Source organism: Euprymna scolopes, chromosome 3 (genome assembly GCF_053919585.1).
Source record: "Euprymna scolopes isolate OS-2025 chromosome 3, ASM5391958v1, whole genome shotgun sequence".
Lineage (NCBI taxonomy): Eukaryota > Metazoa > Mollusca > Cephalopoda > Sepiida > Sepiolidae > Euprymna > Euprymna scolopes.
The window spans coordinates 89,228,451-89,246,593 of NC_136484.1; the positions used below are offsets into that span (position 1 = coordinate 89,228,451).

An 18,143-nucleotide genomic window follows, 5' to 3' on the forward strand; every position below is an offset into this window, starting at 1 on the left:
ATATATATACACACACACACACAAACACAAAATAACATCGTTTTCATTCTTCGAAAACCCTCATAATCTGTAAATCATTATTCTAGAAGCATACGTGGTCTTTTAACATTATATATATATATATATATATATATATATATATATATATATATATATATATATATATATATATATACTAGCAAAAGTACCTGTCGTTGACTGGGTTCAAAAACAGCCTCCAGAAAATGGACTCTGATTTATTAAAGTATGATAGGTTATGAAAAGCGAGGGTTGTAAAGAGATGGCCTCGAATTTGGGGGAATTAAAACGAAAGCAAAATATAATGAAAGTAAAAATAAAATAGATGAACCCCATAATTTATTATACCATACCTGTTCACATTGAAACACTTATCACAGTATTCTGTGGATCTATATTAAAAAACCTTCTATGGATCTATATTAAAAAACATTCTATGGAGGTCAGGCGCAAACGAACACCCCATATTTCTTCAAACTGAAACATAATTATCAAAGTATACTTACGCAGATAGATATGAAAAGTCTTTATCAAAGTGTGTGCCTATTTCCATTCTATGGAGGTCAGGCGCGAACGCAGACCACACAATTTTATTATACCATCCCTATTTATATTGAAACATACTTATCAAAGTATTCTTATGTACATCTATATCAAAAACACTTGTAAACGTTTTTTTTTTTATTATTATTTCTATAGTTTGTGGACCAGGCGCGAACGCAGACCCCACAATTTTAATGAACCACCGTTCTGCAGGATCAAACATACCCATTCCTGTGTCTCGATACATCTTCTATCATTATATGTAATCCGTTTTTTAAAATAGTCAATCATATAGGAGCCTATTCGTGACCACACACACATACACATAGAAACACACACACACACACACACACACAAACACACACACATTCAGCTTTATATTATATATATATATATATATATATATATATATAAGTGAACGTGTATGTGTGTGTGTCTGGGTACATTTCCCTACGCAATAACTCTGTCAATTTTAAGTCCACAGACTCGAAATTTGATATACAGGGTACTGAAATTTGAGAAAATCTTTGTAATCCGTTTTTGGCCAAAACTGTGGCTGTTAAGACCATTGAGAGCTCTACCAAACACCTCCGCCAATTTTGGGTCTAAACACTTGAAATTTTAGATATAGGTACCTTGGGCATGGATCTAACTTAATAACTTGATTTGAGCCCTAACAATAAATGTTAAGGGGTCATAATAGAGGTCAAAGGTAAAAAAATTGACCGCTTTTTTTTTTTTTTTTTTTTGCTCAACATACACCTCCAAACACCCGGGCAACGCCGGGCTGAAATGGTAGTACACACACACACACACACACACACACACACACACACACACACACACACACACACATATATATGTATATATATATATGTGTGTGTGTGTATATATATATATATATATATATATATATATATATATATATATATATATATATATATATATATATATATATATATATATGCATGTGATGGGATGATTCTTATCATTCTCTCGATGCCGATACAATTACCGATTCTGCCAAAAACTCCCAATTCTAATACAATTGCTGAAACCGGTGCCGATTCTTTTCACATTTCTAAATATCTAGTTATAGAGTTTTTGCTATTATTTTTATTTTCGGATTATTGTTAAAACCTATGTATTGAGTGTATACATTTTCACAAATAAACTTGATTAAGGGCGTATATTAAACGAATTCATGTTTTAATGTTTTATTCGTAATTGATTAGAAATAAAAATTTCATAAACTCATTGTGATATTTTCATTTACATATTTCACTTGTGGCAATTTTTTCTATTTATCTATTCGTGTCATTTTTGTAGTATAATTTTTTTTTATTTGGGCTATTTTGCCGTGCCATTTTTCCGTGACGTTTTTTGCTTAAAGTTGTCATAATATATAGATTTTAGTTTGTTTTTGGTAAGTTAAGAATATTAAATATTTGTCATTTTATCATGAATACTAGCAATGAAAAATTAAGTTTTAAATAACATGAAAGGAATCGTTTTTTGGAACCGGAAATTACCTTAGAAACTAACACTTTTATACAACCTAATATCACAAGTGCATTTGAGAAGTTTTATCACCACACAAGGAGAAAGCCCCGCCGTATAAAATCAACAGTAGGTAAATATGAAAATCCGATTAAAAAAAACGTAAATATGAAAATCCGATAGCAAAAACTTCAATTAATCATTTTATCGCCGCTGAGCATTCGTAGGATTGACACAGAAAATAATGTACGCACCAAATGATGACGTCGTCGATATTGTGTAAAACCTTGGTGTACACATGAAATTAGACGTTCCTAAAGTACAGGGGTCCGTTTTTTTTTGGGGGGGGGTCAGTTATTTTTGTCTGTGTCTATTGCCACATGTATTTTCATAATTTACCTGATCTAAAGACATATTAAACAATATATCTATATATCTATAAAAGTGAACGTGTCTGTGTGTCTTTGTACATTTCCTTACGAAAAAATTCTGTCAATTTAAAGTCTACAGACTCGAAATTTGATATACAGGCTATGGAGATTTGGGGAAATCTTTGTGATCGGTTTTCGGCCAGAAATTTGGCTGTTAAGGAGTCAAAGTTCAACAATTTGACCTTTGAGAACTCTACTAAACTCCTCCGACAATTTTGGGTCTAAAAACTTGAAATTTAAGATATAGGTTCCTTGGACATGGATCTAACTTAATAACTTGATTTGAGCCTAAAACAATAAATGTTAAGGGGACATAATAGGGGTCAAAATTAAAGAAATTGGCCGCTTTTTTTTTTGTTTGCTCAATATACACCGCCAACACCCGGGCAACGCCGGGCTGAAATGCTAGTATATATATATATATATATATATATATATATATATATATATATATATATATATATATATATATAAAAGTGAACGTGTCTGTGTGTGTGTCTGTCTGTCTGTGTGTCTGTCTACATTTTGCTTTGCAATAACTCTGTTAATTTTCAGTCTACAGACTCGAAATTTAATATACAGGGTACTGAGATTTTGGAAAATCTATGTGATCGGTTTTCGGGAAGAAATTTCTTCTGTTAACGACTTGACCTTTGAGAACACTACCAAACTCCTCCGACAATTTTGGGTCTAAACACTTGAAATTTTAGATATAAGTTTTTGGGACATGGATCTAACTTAATAACTCGATTTGAGCCCAAAACAATGAATATTAAGGGGTCATAATAAAGGTCAAATTTAAAACAATTAATCTTTTTTTTTTTTTTTTTGCTTAGCATACACCGCCAAACACCCGGGCAACGCCGGATTGAACTGCTAGTATATATATATATATACAACAAAATAGCTTATAGCCTTTTAAAACCCCGCTTAGGCAACGGAAAAAATAACATCGTTTCGAAGTTGTTAATATCGCTAAAAGCAATAACAACAAATCAATAATATATATAAATAATATATAAAATGAAATAATATATATACTTACCAGTGTAACCAATAAGGCTAAAATGCTCTTATTCTTTGAATTCTTTGTATACCAAGCTAAATCAAATGGCATTTTTAGTTTTTTTGTTTAATTTCACTGATTCCGCGTAAGGATGACCGTTTGACTTGTTTTCCGAAAGATATTTCCGACTGACACTGAAAAATAACCACGCACTTCTCCAGTGAGCGATTACGAATATGAATTATAAAAATAGCCTCTAAATATCGATGTTGTATAAAAGTAACATCAGCTTCACGAGGCTTCAGTTTCACTTGGGATTAAAGATTAACGGCTATAGAAATGGTGCCAATCCTAATTCAAGTTCATGATACTTATGGGATAATCTGCCGATTTGTTCAGTTTAATTACGATCGTTGGAAACTAGTGTGTGACGTCGTTGTGGACTTGAGTCTTCTACGTGATTCAGAAGTCAGAGCAACACAAGTGATCTGGTGTGCTAATGTAAAAGCGCAAATGCGGAAAGCATTCTAAAATCAATTGCGTTAGTGATTGTTAATCTTACATTTAAACTAACTATACATATCCAACGTTGCCCGGGAGTCTTTTTACTTTCGTTTTGCTTCGCTCGTCTTTTGAAAGCTAAATTTAATTAATGCGTTATCGTTTTGGTTATTAAATCATTAATCGAACCAAATTGTTATCGGACTATACTTAATTTTGTGAAGATATTTTTTTTAATCTCTACTTATTGCACGCTTAGATGTTTGCCATCCTTTTGTACTGCTGCTTTTACTTCTTTTACTTGTGTCTACCTTATTAGTTGTACCCTGGATTGGCAACTTCACATCTTTCGGCCAGTTGCAACAATGCCATTGTTAATTTTCGGTAATTTTCTATTGTCTGAAAGTATTTACTGGATAAATACTAAAATAAGCTGATAATAAGAATTACGTGTTTGTTTGGTTGCTTTCCTTTAAGATTTGTTTAGAAAATTGTTTAAAATGTGTATTAAAATAAAAACAAACAAAATTCTTGCAACTTATTTATCAAAGTCAGTTTTTTTTTAATCTATAATTTAATTAGTTATGTCATTCATGCTGTTGATAGGCTGAATTGCATCGTTAATTCATGAATTTGTTGCATATATAAATTGAATAGAGTAATAAATATAATGTGTTACCTTTTGGTGATTAAAATACAAAAGAAAATCAGCTAAATTAAGGAAAAAAGGCAATGTGGAATTGTGTCGTACTTTAATAATACTTGTATATTATTTCCATAATAATATACTGGGTGAGCCAAAAGTAGGTGGACAATGTTGTAAACCTTCCTACCTGTGGAAGTGCGGCTATTATTTATTGAGGCCGGATGACTGACTGTAGTTGGCCTCTATCATGACAAGTGTGCTACTTCCACAGATAGGAAGGTTTACAACATTGTCCATTTACTTTTGGTTCGCCCTATATATGTGTGAGGAAGATAGTAAAGAATAGTTTGTGCGCGCGTTACAGATTATCTGTTTGAGTGTAACGTATAGACCATGTGAGCGTAAGAGATAGTTCATGTGAGCGTAACAGATCGTCTATGTGCGCATAAAATGGTGCAAGTGAATCAAATTTAAGGAGAAAACCCATTAATTCCAGTTCGTTTTTATGTTACTTGTATGAATCAAGTTCTACAGCGGTCGTCTTTGGGCGTTTGCCAATCGAGCATATCATGGCTGCGACAAGACAGCATAAAAAGTAAATGATTTCTACCAATGTTAACGCTGAGATTCCAATCCACAAACCCATAGTGCCGCCAAAATCGGAGGCAAAGGACACCGCCTAAAAAACAAAATATAAATAGTTAGACATTTGATAAACATTACTTACATATTTTACTATTGTCTTCATCAACGATTATATTGATATGTATATTATATTCTGCCTGATACGCCCTCTAACTTTCTTTATGTGTATGTATGTATTGTTCATTTATGTAAGATGATGTTTGCCCGTATTTAAATATGGTGTATGTTGATTATGAGTAGACGTTAATGTTTCACACGCACTGAAATTTGACCAACTGCTGTCTTTAGGCGATCGTGTTGTAAACTAGTGTACACCTTCCGGCTAAAATTACGGAAAAATTATGCTTCATCAATGTTCGTACTAATGTTCATAGAAAATCATAGAATAACGTCACCAATTTAATTTTTCCCATATAAATTATCAGTATTATAATTTCTGATGGCCCAAAGAAAGACTACACCTACCGTTGAGTTTTTTTTTTTTTTTAGGGTGAGGGATATCTTTCCGAATTCATTTTAAACGAGGGGGGGGGGTTATCTGACTTAATATTAGCCTTTTAATAATTTTCATTTCAGGAGTATAATTATTGACTGAACTATCGCTAGTTGAAAAATAATACAAGTCATTGTTTTTTCTTCTTCTTTATTTCCTCTTCTCGTTCTAACGTATCATCTTGGCAACAGCCGAGGACGCGAGCAATGGTTTACAAGTATAAAAAAATAAAACAACGCAAACTCACAAAAGAAAACTCTGAAACATTTTGTAGATATCAGTTGCATTCAAACTCCGCGTATATCAGTGCGAAAAAGAACCCCCCACCCAAATAAAACACTAACGTCTGCATTTGAGTTAACTTTCAGTGTTTCAACTGAAATCCAATGGAGATAATTTGGCTAACCGTTTACTTTGCTATTAAAATGTTTTCTTCATTCAGTTTTCATTCTTAGATTATAATGAGAGAGATGACAGCGGATAGACATTAAAAATGTTGCGTGATAGTTTAAAATGAAATACGTTGACAGAAGTTAAAAAATAAAATAAAAAAGATATCTTAAGCTGAAGAAAAGAAAAAAAAACGTATAAATCTGCATAGAAAACAGAAAGGAAAAAAGGGGGGGGACACCTGGTTGTAGAAATATATTTATGCTCTCCCTTCCTTTATTTGTTGGGCACGGTTCTACAAATGCACATCAAAGTGGAGATATAGTGTTGCCCATGATAACTATGTTTTTCTTTATTGTGTGTATTCTTACATAAAAATTATTCAAACACGAACTACAATTTTACTTGAATTTATTAGAAATAAAACACATTATATTTACACGGCAATGAATTTTAACTATGTATTATTATTAGAAGTTAATGAAATGTAATTAAAATAAATAGTCGTGCCACACGCCCCCTCACATAATCCTCATGCATTGGATTTTTATAATTTCATAACTCCCCAAATTATATTGTCGATGAACAAATTAAACACACTTTAGTTGCCACTACTACTACTACTACTACTACTACTACTACTACTACTACTACTACTACAATAATAATGTTAACCTATTCTACCGTAACTTAATGCATCCTAATTATAAAATCAACAAAACAATATAAAAAAATATTGTATACTAGCAGGACCCGTTAACTGGCGTTACCCCGTGGTAACGGACCCCCCCCCCCCGTGTAATTAATTAAAGTACGGTTAGTGTTGTTGTTGTAGTCCAACCACCAACCTCCTCATGTTAAGAACGGCAATCGGAATGGACACCCCAACCTACCTATGTTAAGAACGGCTTTCGGAATAGACACTTCATTTTCTGAGTATGAGTGTGGGTGGCAAGAAATTAGTGCGAAAGATAAGCTATGTAATAATAAAAACAATATATTTATATTTGTGATCTATTTGGGTAAAACATTAATAGTAAAATATTCAATAATGGTTATTACAAATTAAAGTACGCATAATGAGTTTTAAACATCAATGATATTTTCCATTCTGGCGTATTTGTGTGTAAAAATATAAAAGGACGCGTGAATGAACCGAGAGCTGTCTGTCTGTCTGTATGTATGTCTGTTTGTCTGTCTGTCTGTCTGTCTGTCTGTCTGTCTCTTTCTCTTTCTCGCTCTATCTATCTATTGGCGGGATTGAGCAAAAGAGAATAAAGTGTGTGACACCGCTATCACAGTGAACGTAAACAGAACGTTTTAACGATTAAACAAATGAACAAGTTAAGAATTTGTAATAAAAACAATTTAGAAGTTGAAATTAAAATAATTTCGGCTGACGTACACGAGTGAGGCCTCCATATCATAGGAAAAAAATCCGGAAAAAAATTTAAAATTAAAGATTTAATAAAATTTCAAGATGTGTTTTTAATGGTTAAAAATGCCGTTTCAAAGATTCAACAAAAAATAAGGAGGGGAATGAAATTAGGATGTAAATTATATGATATCCTACAAGTTATGAAAAACCGAAACCAGTAACGATAAAATTTTCTTTATTGTTTATTTCTGGAAAAGTATTTTATCCGTGATTTAAGAATGTTCTGTTTTTTTTTTTTTTTTTTTTTTTTGTTGTTTATTTGTGAAAAGTTCTGTTTTATGTTTCTTTGTGAAAAAGTTTTACTTTTAAAATATAAGAAATTATTTTTATTTCAAATTGGTAACTTAGATTACTTAACTTATATTATTCATTTGTTAATCTGGAAAAACGTTCCATATATGAGCTACGTTAGGGCCTTCGAAATAACGGTTTCTATCTTTCTCTCTCTGTGTCTATGTGTAGTTCTCTCTGTCGATGTGTGAGTGTGTGTGTGCACGCGCGTGTTTTTGTGTGGGTTTGTGTTTAACTAAGTGTGCTAGTGTGTCGAATAAGGGGGAAAAACAACGGCTCTGGTTCACGTTGTAAGGATGTTCATTTCAAACTCTTAACTTATATTATCCATTTGTTTACCTTTTTATTTATTTGCGCAAACTTTCTGTGTAAGAGTTATGTCCAGACCTTCGAAATAACGGTCTCTGTCTTTCTCTCTATATATCTATGTGTATCTCTCTCCGTGGATGTGTGTGTGTGTGTGCTGAAGAATGAAAAAAAAAAAAGAATGAATCTGTTTCACGTTGTAAGGATTGCAAGAGGAATAGTGCGCAAACATGTTAGTTGAAAAAGTAATGTGTGTTCGTTTATTTATGAGTAGTGGTATTCCAGAATTAGGTATTGGTTTACTCTCAGCCAATGAGATTTGCCGATGTCTGTAAGGAAGAAATTATTATTTTTCTAACGGGAAAAGGAAAGGTAATGGTATGTTCGTGAAGCAGTTATGTAGGTAAACTAGAAGGTATATGTATAGTGCGAATAATATTTCCCGATGTTGAGTGGGTCGGTGGGAGCTCTTTTTTAACGAGGGAAAATTACGTACTACTCCCTCTGTAGGTCTTAACGATAGTGTTGACGCTCCTAGGATGGATTATAGCATTTTATTATAACGAATAAATATGTATGAAACGCCGTTCTATAGTTACATAAGATGGTCGATAATAGTTTAGACATATTTAATTTGTATGTGACATCTATTATTGCAAACCTACGCTAATTTGGTACATAGGGAAATTTCTTGAATCAAATTAGTATATATAGGAGATAGGAGATAAACACATTTCCCCTTAGAAAAATTCTAAACTGCGATTTATCATTTATTACAAAATACCCAAAGCGACTAATCTACTAATACGCAATAACAAAACACCCGACGACAATTTACTAAAAACTAGAAATGCCGTGTATGTTTTCAAATATCCAATAGGAGAATGTCTCCAAAAACAATTCGTATATCAGCATGGCTAGGACTAGTAACTCTCCATGGCTTACATGTCGCCTGTCTTCCAATAACAGCTCCATCTACCAACATCTAGTACACATGACATCTCCAAAAATGAATTCAGAAATACTGCTATTTTAACCGTCTCACATTGTAAACTTCGCCTCCCCATCACAGAGGTTCTACTCATTCGCATAATCAAACCGACCATCAATCAGGCTCAATATGAAAGGAAAAGTGCCTTTAAACGATTTTAATCGAGTTTTTCAATGAAGTCATTAAACGCAATTTTTTTTTTGATTCATCATGCGCCTTAAGACGATTCATGAGATTTGAAAACGTTCGCGGCTATGGCTAATTTCTTTTTACACTTTACAGAACGTTCGAACATTGGCCCATAAAATGGAAAGACGGATCCCAAGAGAAAAAAAAACAGTAATTATACCCACTGTTAACTAAAAAAATGCATAATAGAAAAAATGCTGTCAATATATATATATATATATATATATATATATATATATATATATATATATATATATATAGTGCCAGCAAAAAGGAAGTCCACACTTCAATTTTTTCAAAAACTGCAAATTTAAGCTAAATTTAATGTAACTGTTTAAACATTAGCCTCCTCCCATTTTTCGACAAAATATTTGAGACCATAATTAACCATGCTCTAGTCCGGCACCTTACAGATGCTAAACTTCTGACTGACCAACAATATGGATTTAGACAAGCCCGTTCCACAGCTGACATCCTCACTGTAATCACTGAACGTATATACCATTCACTGGACAAAGCGGGGGAGAGCAGAGCGGTAGCTCTAGATATATCTAAGGCCTTTGACAGGGTATGGCATGAGGGTCTCCTCAGGAAAATTAGATCATATGGTATCACTGGTAGAATACTTAGCATAATTAAATCCTTCTTAGATAAAAGAAAAATCCAGGTTGTCCTCGACGGTCATACATCTAAACAGTACGATACAAATGCGGGAGTGCCTCAGGCTTCTATCCTTGGACCTCAACTGTTCCTAATATTTATTAATAGCCTCCCTGAAAAAACTGCCTCTGAGATGGGTATATATGCTGATGACACCACGCTCTATAACAGGCATGACAGGAAAACAAATGAACACATAACTAAAGAAATGGCAAAAACACTAGAGGATGACCTCCAATCTGTAGTGGAATGGGAACATAAATGGATGGTCACATTCAATGCTGCCAAGACTAAACTGGTTTCCTTCAATAATTACAAGAAACCTTCTCTGCCACCTATAGCAATAGCCATTGACTCCTTGTCTGAGAGTACATCTTTCAAACTGCTTGGCCTAATGATCACAGGAAACATGAGTTGGAACAATTATATTGAAAACATTGCTAGGGCCGCTGCGAAAAAGGTAGGCTCTCTCTACCGTGCTAGAAAACTACTGACACCTGAAAGTATCCTGTACCTCTATAAGGCCACCATTCGCCCATGTATGGAGTATTGTTGTCACATTTGGGCTGGTGCATCTGCTGCTAGTCTCTCGCTCCTAGACAAGGTTCAAAAGAGAGTCGCAAATCTGATAGGCCCTGAACTGGTATCTAAGTTTCAGCCTCTATCCCATCGACGAAACGTTGCATCCCTCTGCCTGTTCTACAAGTATTTTAATGGTGAATGCTCTGACGAACTGCAGACACTTGTGCCCCCACTACGTAGACACCCTCAACAAACCCGACAGGCAGCTAAATCCCACCCCCACACAGTAGAGATCCCTAGATGTAAAAGATCTTTCTACTCCAGTAGTTTCTTCCCTAGAACCGCTAGACTCTGGAATTCCATTCCAGGTCCCTGCTTCCCTAACTGTACTGACATGCAGAAGTTCAAGTGTAACGTGAACCGACATCTTACTGCCCAAATCCCAACATAGTGCCCCAGTAGTTGCTGCCTCTGATAATAGCCCCCTACACCAAAGTGGCAATGTGCCTTGTTTGGGGTGAAAATGTAATAAAAAACAAAAAAAACAAAAAAAAACAACCTGTGCCTTATTTGATTCGCCTTTTATTTCTCTATAATTTTACCTGTTCATATTTGGCTTTTAAATGAAATATTCTAGTGTTCACGTCAATTAAAAAAAAATAATTTCAAATTGAGAAGGCAAAAAGAAAGTCCGCAGCAACCAATTCGCTTAAAACTATCTTTAAAAAAAATCAGTTTAAAATATTCACAAACAGGCAACAAAGCATCTCCTAATCGTAATTTTTGTTCTTCCGGGTTATACAACGTAAAATTTAGTCCATATGATACAACTTTCTCTTAGTGATCGTCAGGAGCTCATTAATCTCCACATTTCTGGTTTACCCCATCGAAAAATCGGCCACAGATTAAAATGTGATGAGAAAACGGTACGAAAGACTGTGCAAAAGCACCAAAACACCGGCAGTGTTCGTGATGCCCCTAAATCTGGTCGTACTAGATTTACTTCTAACAGGGAATACAATGCTATCAAGATCGGCAGCTTAAGAAACAGATTTTAAACAGCTTCTCAAATCCAACAACAGTGTCATTTTGTCAAAAAGTGCTCTCTTTCTACAGTTAAGAAAAAATTGAAGGAATTAAATTTGCAAGACTGTGATGCAAGACGCAAGACAATGATTTCTGTAAAGAACAGAAAGCGCCGTTAGATGCAATGAAGATCATGACTCTTCATATTGGTCGAAAGTAATTTTTAGCGACGAAAGCAAGTTCGATAGGCTAGGCAATGATGGCAGGCAGTACTTCCATCGAAGGAAGGACGAAAAATTTCATCCTAGGGGCACAATTTCAACGCTGCAAGGTGTTGGAAGTTCAGTTTTGTTGTGAGGCGTTATTAGTGACAATGGTCCAGGGTTTATAGGTCGCTTGCAAGGTTGAATTAATTCAACCAAGTACATTAATATGTTGACTGAGCATTTTCTATTCTAATTTGGCTGGAATTTGAATGATAATCCCATCTTCATGCAGGATAATGCTCCCATTCACACAGCTGGCAATGTCAAGTGGTTCCTGGAAGAGCATGATATTCTGTGTTTGGATAGGCCTGCACAATTTCCAGACCTCAATCGTTTCGAAAACGTATGCCCTTACATCAAGCAACAAACTGTCAAATTGCACTATGGCAATGCTACTAAATAATAACTAGATCATTGTGTCTCTGTTGTATTTGTGTTGCATTATTGTTCTAAAGTTACATTTAAATCACAATTTTCTATCGTGCTGAGTTTCTTTTTGCCTTCTCGATTCGTAGTTAATTTTAAAATTGACGTTAATACTAGGATACTTCAATTAAAAGTCAAATATGAACAGGTAAAATAATAGAAGAATAAAAGGCCAATCAAATGTTTGTTTAAACAGTTGCATTAAATTTAACTTAAATTTGCAGTTTAAAAAATTACAAGTGCGGACTTTCTTTTTGCCGCATATATATATATATATATATATATATATATACATATATATATATATACTTACTGACTAAATAGTTTTGTAACTAATTGTTAAGTTTGCAGGGTGAAACAAGTAACGTAGAAAGCAATACAAATGACGATTCAACAAACAAAGGTAGATCAAATAAGAAATGTATTAGGAAAAGGTATATTTACAAGATATTTACATAATAGTGTCAAATAAGAGAGTCTTTGCTGGAGAAACATATCTGCTCTCGGTGGCCTTCGGTGGCTTCTGGTGAACACACACTCAGACTAACTGAGTCTTCCTATTTATGTGTAATTACTATCCACATATGCAAATGAATGTGTGCCACAACAACACTAATGATAAAAATATAAAAATTACATAAGTCTTTTTTTTATAGTTTTAAAGATTAAAAAACTTCCAAGACTATATATATATATATATATATATATATATATATATATATATATATATATATATATATATATATATAAACGTTATTTTAGTATTTTAGTTTAATTGTTGCCACTAAAAGTGAAGTTATGCAGTATTTGCGTGATCCACACGATTTTTAAGAGATCTGAAACATCCACTATTTGATAAAGAGGTATTATCTCGAAATATATTCTGGAACAGGGTTACACACATTAGATAATTGTATAAACGTGACTAAAATATAAGATTTACTACGAAATATTTAAAAAAAGACATTTCGTTTTGTCTTTCTTAACATCGATATATTTCCATTTCTTGATTTGTAATAGCTCTCTATGACTCCTCTGTATACACATTACACGCAATGCTTCAAGCAAACTACATCTCATTTTCTATACATGTACATATTATTTTGTATGTAATGAAATAGTTTTATTACCCCATATGACGCTGTTTCTTCATAATAGGTGTACTGCATTTTATCATAAAAGACGGTCAGCGCAGCGAAATTGTCCCTGCAAACAGAAAATAAAACAGTCCTACTTGTAAATGAATTCAAAATATTTCTTTGTAAACAATTTCAAAAACATGTACTTATTTAAGATACAATAAAATTATGATGATATAAAACTGTTTTTCTTAAATAGTGTCAATTTTTATAAAAAGTAAAATGAAACTGATGATATATGTCTCTTGTATGTATTATTTTTCAACAAATTTCGTGCACATTTGTGTATGTATATACACTCCTTTGCAACAAATTTGATGTACATTCAACCAATTTCATATGAGAAATACAGGAAAGATTCATTCATTGCAAGTATATGATATTAAATATCCTTTTACATGGCTCGTGTTACAAACACCCAGATCTATAGCATTACCCAACAACATATCGGTCATATCGAACTTAACTTTTTACAATGTTGAAGAAGAAAGCAATTGTATGGCCTTCTCATACGATCCGATGACGTTATAAAAACTATCATACATGTAAATTTGTAAGGAAAAAGAACAGATACAGAATAAATAGAATGAAAAGATTACATCAAAGAGGTGCTTAAAAATAGTTTGGAGACTACATACATCATTCTCTCTCTCTCTCTCTTTCTCTCTCTCTCTAATTATATATATATATATATATATATATATATATATATATATATATATATATATATATATTTCGCTCAAACCTTTGGCTTTGATGGAGGGGAGACAAAAACTTGCTGCTATGGTTTCAAATGATTTGAAATTACAGTAAGGGGAGACTTGATTCCAAATATTTCTCATGTGTTATATCTCCTCTCTATTGGAAATAGGGTACGATTATGACTATATCCAGTATCAAATAATCCTTATACACACTGAAGTTTACTTTTTGTATGAAAAATAAACAATGGAAATATAACATTTTTTTTACATAGGCATCACCATTTATCAAGGCCAAGAGACTACTCGAGGAAAAGTGTTAAACAGTGTACGGTAGAAAATTGAACAATGTAGTAATCGTTAGTAATCCAAATTCGGTAAATTTGTTAACTTATATGGAACGGCTCATCAAAAACTTGTTCATGTTAGACTTGAAGACAACCATATTGTAGTCAGCTGGAAAGCAGGAAAACAGAAGACAATTCCATTGGCGTGCAGTTCTAAGAAAGAAGCTTTGTTCATGGAATCTACGTTTAGGTTTAGGTACAGATAAAGAGTGGGGGAAATTATTGATAGTGTTTTCTGCTAGACGAGTGTTTCTTGTGAAAGTTTGACGAAGGGGGACCATAGATTGGAGCTCAGTCGAGCACCTGCCATGAAAATAACGATAAAGCAGAGACAAACTCGCAACATATCTTCTGTGAGAAAGAGGTTGCAAGGAAGAGAAAAGGACATTCCCTACAAGGCTATGAAGTCTATTTTGAACTCTATCAAGGCAGGATAAGTCCTTTCTAGCAGCTCCTTTCCAGATGTGACAACAGTACTCCATCTTTGGACTTACCTGGCTCTTATATAGATAGAGAATTGCATCAGTCGTGAGATATCAACTGGATCGATAGAAGGATCCCACCATTTTTCCAGCGGCCTTGCCAACGGATTTAATGTATGTGCTTCATTTCAGATCAGGAGTAAAGGTCAAGCCCAGAAGCTTGTCAGAACATGATGCCTCCCCAAGACGAGAGCCATTCATTTCAATAGATGCCAGATGGTTATCAGAGCGGTGATGATGTAAAGATAAAAGTTTGGTTTTAGCTGCATTAAAAGTAACAAGCCACTCCTTTCCCAATTGTACCATGTGCTCAAGATCAGAGGAGAGATAAAAATATGAAAAATATTTGGAATCAATTCCCCCCTTACTGTTATTTCTGATCATTTGAAACCATATCAGCAAGCTTTGGTCTCCCCTCCATCAAGGCCAGATGTTTTGAGGAAATATCAGATGTTTTTAATTCATATGCAAAACTAGGAAAACAAATGACTATAATTGAAACATTTTATAGCTGTAAAAAAGTGCCAAAAATTAAATAAGTGCCTTATATAAATGAACTTACTCTCATAGCTTAAAGAAGAAATAGATCTCACAACTTAAATAAATGAACTTCCGTTTTTAAATGACCATGATGTTTGATAATAATAATTGGAAATAAATTAAATATAAGTTAAATTTGAAATAAATTGAAAATCAACTTACACAATATTTCCAGATGGAACAATTAAAACATTTCTATTGCAACAAACAATTAATTACATGGAGCTAATTATTAAAATAGATTTTTTAAATGTAATATGCAAATAATGTTACTCCTTGAATGTAGATTTCTCTTTGAATAAATAGTATATATAGAAATCATGCTCAAATGAAAATGTGTAAACGTCCGTCTTAGTATGAAAATGAATTTGTGAAACAGTCTACCTTTTGTACATATTAATCAAATTGTGAAAAAACTAACAGACTGGAATACGATTGTATTATATATATATATATATATATATATATATATATATATATATATATATATATATATATATATATATATCTTCAGCGGTCGGTCTATATCATTTTTAATGTATGTAAAAGGTGATAACGTAGAAAAATAAAAAAATAAATTAAGGCACAAACGTAATTTTAAATTCTTATTACCCCGAGCAGAAGATCCACTAGTCTTTCACATGAGTATACTTAGATTTGTTTCATTTATAAAAATAGTAACTTACCGTTTTTGAAGATAATCCAGGTTGTTTAAGTAACGACAGCCAGTAGTATTGCTCTGGCAGATGAAATTCACTAAGTTATCCTGCGAAAATGGAATGAGTATTTCTTAACGAAAACGCATCTGAAACTCATAGTCCTCATTTAAAAAAAGTTTCATGAAGTCAAAATATAGAAACGAATGAGATCAGGAGAAACACGAGTTCTTCATTGAACCCAATTAAGACGGAGACGGTGTTAAAAAAGTAACATTGACATATATACCACAAAACATGCACACACAAACACACGATATAAAGCGTAACATTTGTATATGTATAACTAGCTGTATCGCCAAACATTGACCGGGAAGTAATAAAGCCATTTTAATTTTTATTTGTTTGCACATTTTTAAACGTATACAAGCAAGTGTAGGTTCTGTCACACAGAAGTAGAGAGTGTGAGCCACCTGTTAGACATCCAGCTGTGAGACATCTAACTGTAAGATTCTGTTGCGGAACAGCTACTATACAGTGGGTCAAGATCAAAGTGTAGTATCTGTTCGTGGGAGGCATAGTAAATAGGTACTATACAGTGCGGCACAATGGAGTGTGTTAATATCTCCACCAGATAATCTGTAAAAAGTTGAATATCGAATGCAGCAGCAAACCCTGGAGGTATATGCAGGAAAGAATAGTTAAAAATAAACGTTATCTGCTGTGACTGTGCAATTACTGCAGCCACATACCTAGAAAACGGAGTTATTAAACCTGATATAGTGATATGGAACAATAAGAAAACTTAGTAAAAGTTAATGTCCTCAATGATGCTGGGTTGCTCGAGGCTTAGAGGGAAAAGATAGCGAAATATCAAGGTCTTATAAACGACATGAAAAGAAAATAAAATCTTAAGAAGATCTCCGTCAATCTAGTAATTATAATAGCAACTGGATTCATCTAAAATAAATTTAAAAAAAAACACATAGCAAATATACCCAGTGAACTAAGTGCAAGAGAGATTCAAACAATTGCACTGAAAGAAGTGGTTAGAATCTTTGAATGATCGCTTGGTTGGAATGTATGAGTTAGTGAATGAATGTCTGATATCCAGCTAGAAAACTGAAAAAAAAAATGCATGGAAATGATACATCAACATCATGAAATTAGAGCCAACAGAACAACCTCCATCACGAAACCAGACAAACATTTGGGATAAAATTGTCTTACAAATGAAAGAATCAGAAAATAAATCTGTTACAGAAATCGCTCAAAAGAGTCACTAAATATACATCAAGAACTTCTATTGCAAAAAAAAAAAAAACTTGAATAGGCCAGCCAATAGCGTGCCAAGTATGTCCTTGGTGAATTCACCCATTCCCAGCAAAAAGCAAAATGATAAGAAAATTGAAAGATTTCTATAACTGAAATTATATTCATTTTACAATTGTGGACAACTATTATATTCTTAGATTATGATTAACGCCCCTTGGAGATTTTTATTTCCAGGTGAATATTTAAAAATGCTTCGTATTTCCAGTCGTCTGTGCCGAATTAAGTATGCTTTAAATAAATTATTTGTATGGATAAATTTTATTATTCATCCCGTGATGAAAATAGGTGAATCCGAGTATAGCCCCTTCAAATTAGTGACTCAGAACAACTCAGTCTTTTGATGATTTGATTAGGCATAGGTCCCAGTTTTCTTCGCACTTATACAGTGGAGGTCTGGTCAGTGCTCACTCCTCAGTCTTTCCTTCCTCCTTGACTACTTGGCTGTTTGGTTTCACTCTTTGGAGGAGGAGAAGTGATGTGGTAATAGGATTTTTACATGGAGGTCACCACTTATCAAGTCCTGGAAGCCACTTGGGGATAAGGGTTATTCCGTGTACAGTAATCAATGGGATAGTATCGTAGTAATCGTTAGTATTGGAGATTTAATAAAGTGTCTTACTTAAGGGGGGATTCATCAGGAATTTGTTTATGTTGG

At 33.4% G+C, this 18,143-nt stretch overlaps 2 protein-coding genes across 4 annotated transcripts in view; both read right to left on the reverse strand.

The window, feature by feature from the left end:
- The window catches only part of LOC145257183 (uncharacterized), a 59,141-nt gene extending 54,601 nt beyond the window's left edge, over positions 1-4,540 (reverse strand). The window contains exon 1 of the mRNA XM_080115640.1: positions 3,538-4,540. Coding sequence (XP_079971766.1) covers positions 3,538-3,609 — 72 coding nt within the window. The 5' untranslated portion in view covers positions 3,610-4,540. The remainder of the gene's footprint in view (positions 1-3,537) is intronic.
- A 194-nt stretch (positions 4,541-4,734) lies between these two features.
- The window catches only part of LOC145257147 (acid-sensing ion channel 4-A-like), a 98,357-nt gene continuing 84,948 nt past the window's right edge, over positions 4,735-18,143 (reverse strand). For all 3 annotated transcript variants that reach the window (XM_080115639.1, XM_080115638.1, XM_080115637.1), the window contains exons 12-14: positions 16,184-16,263; positions 13,419-13,494; positions 4,735-5,324 (exon numbers count right to left, since the gene is read on the reverse strand). In XM_080115639.1, the coding sequence (XP_079971765.1) occupies positions 5,154-5,324; positions 13,419-13,494; positions 16,184-16,263 (327 nt within the window). In that variant the 3' untranslated portion in view covers positions 4,735-5,153. The remainder of the gene's footprint in view (positions 5,325-13,418; positions 13,495-16,183; positions 16,264-18,143) is intronic.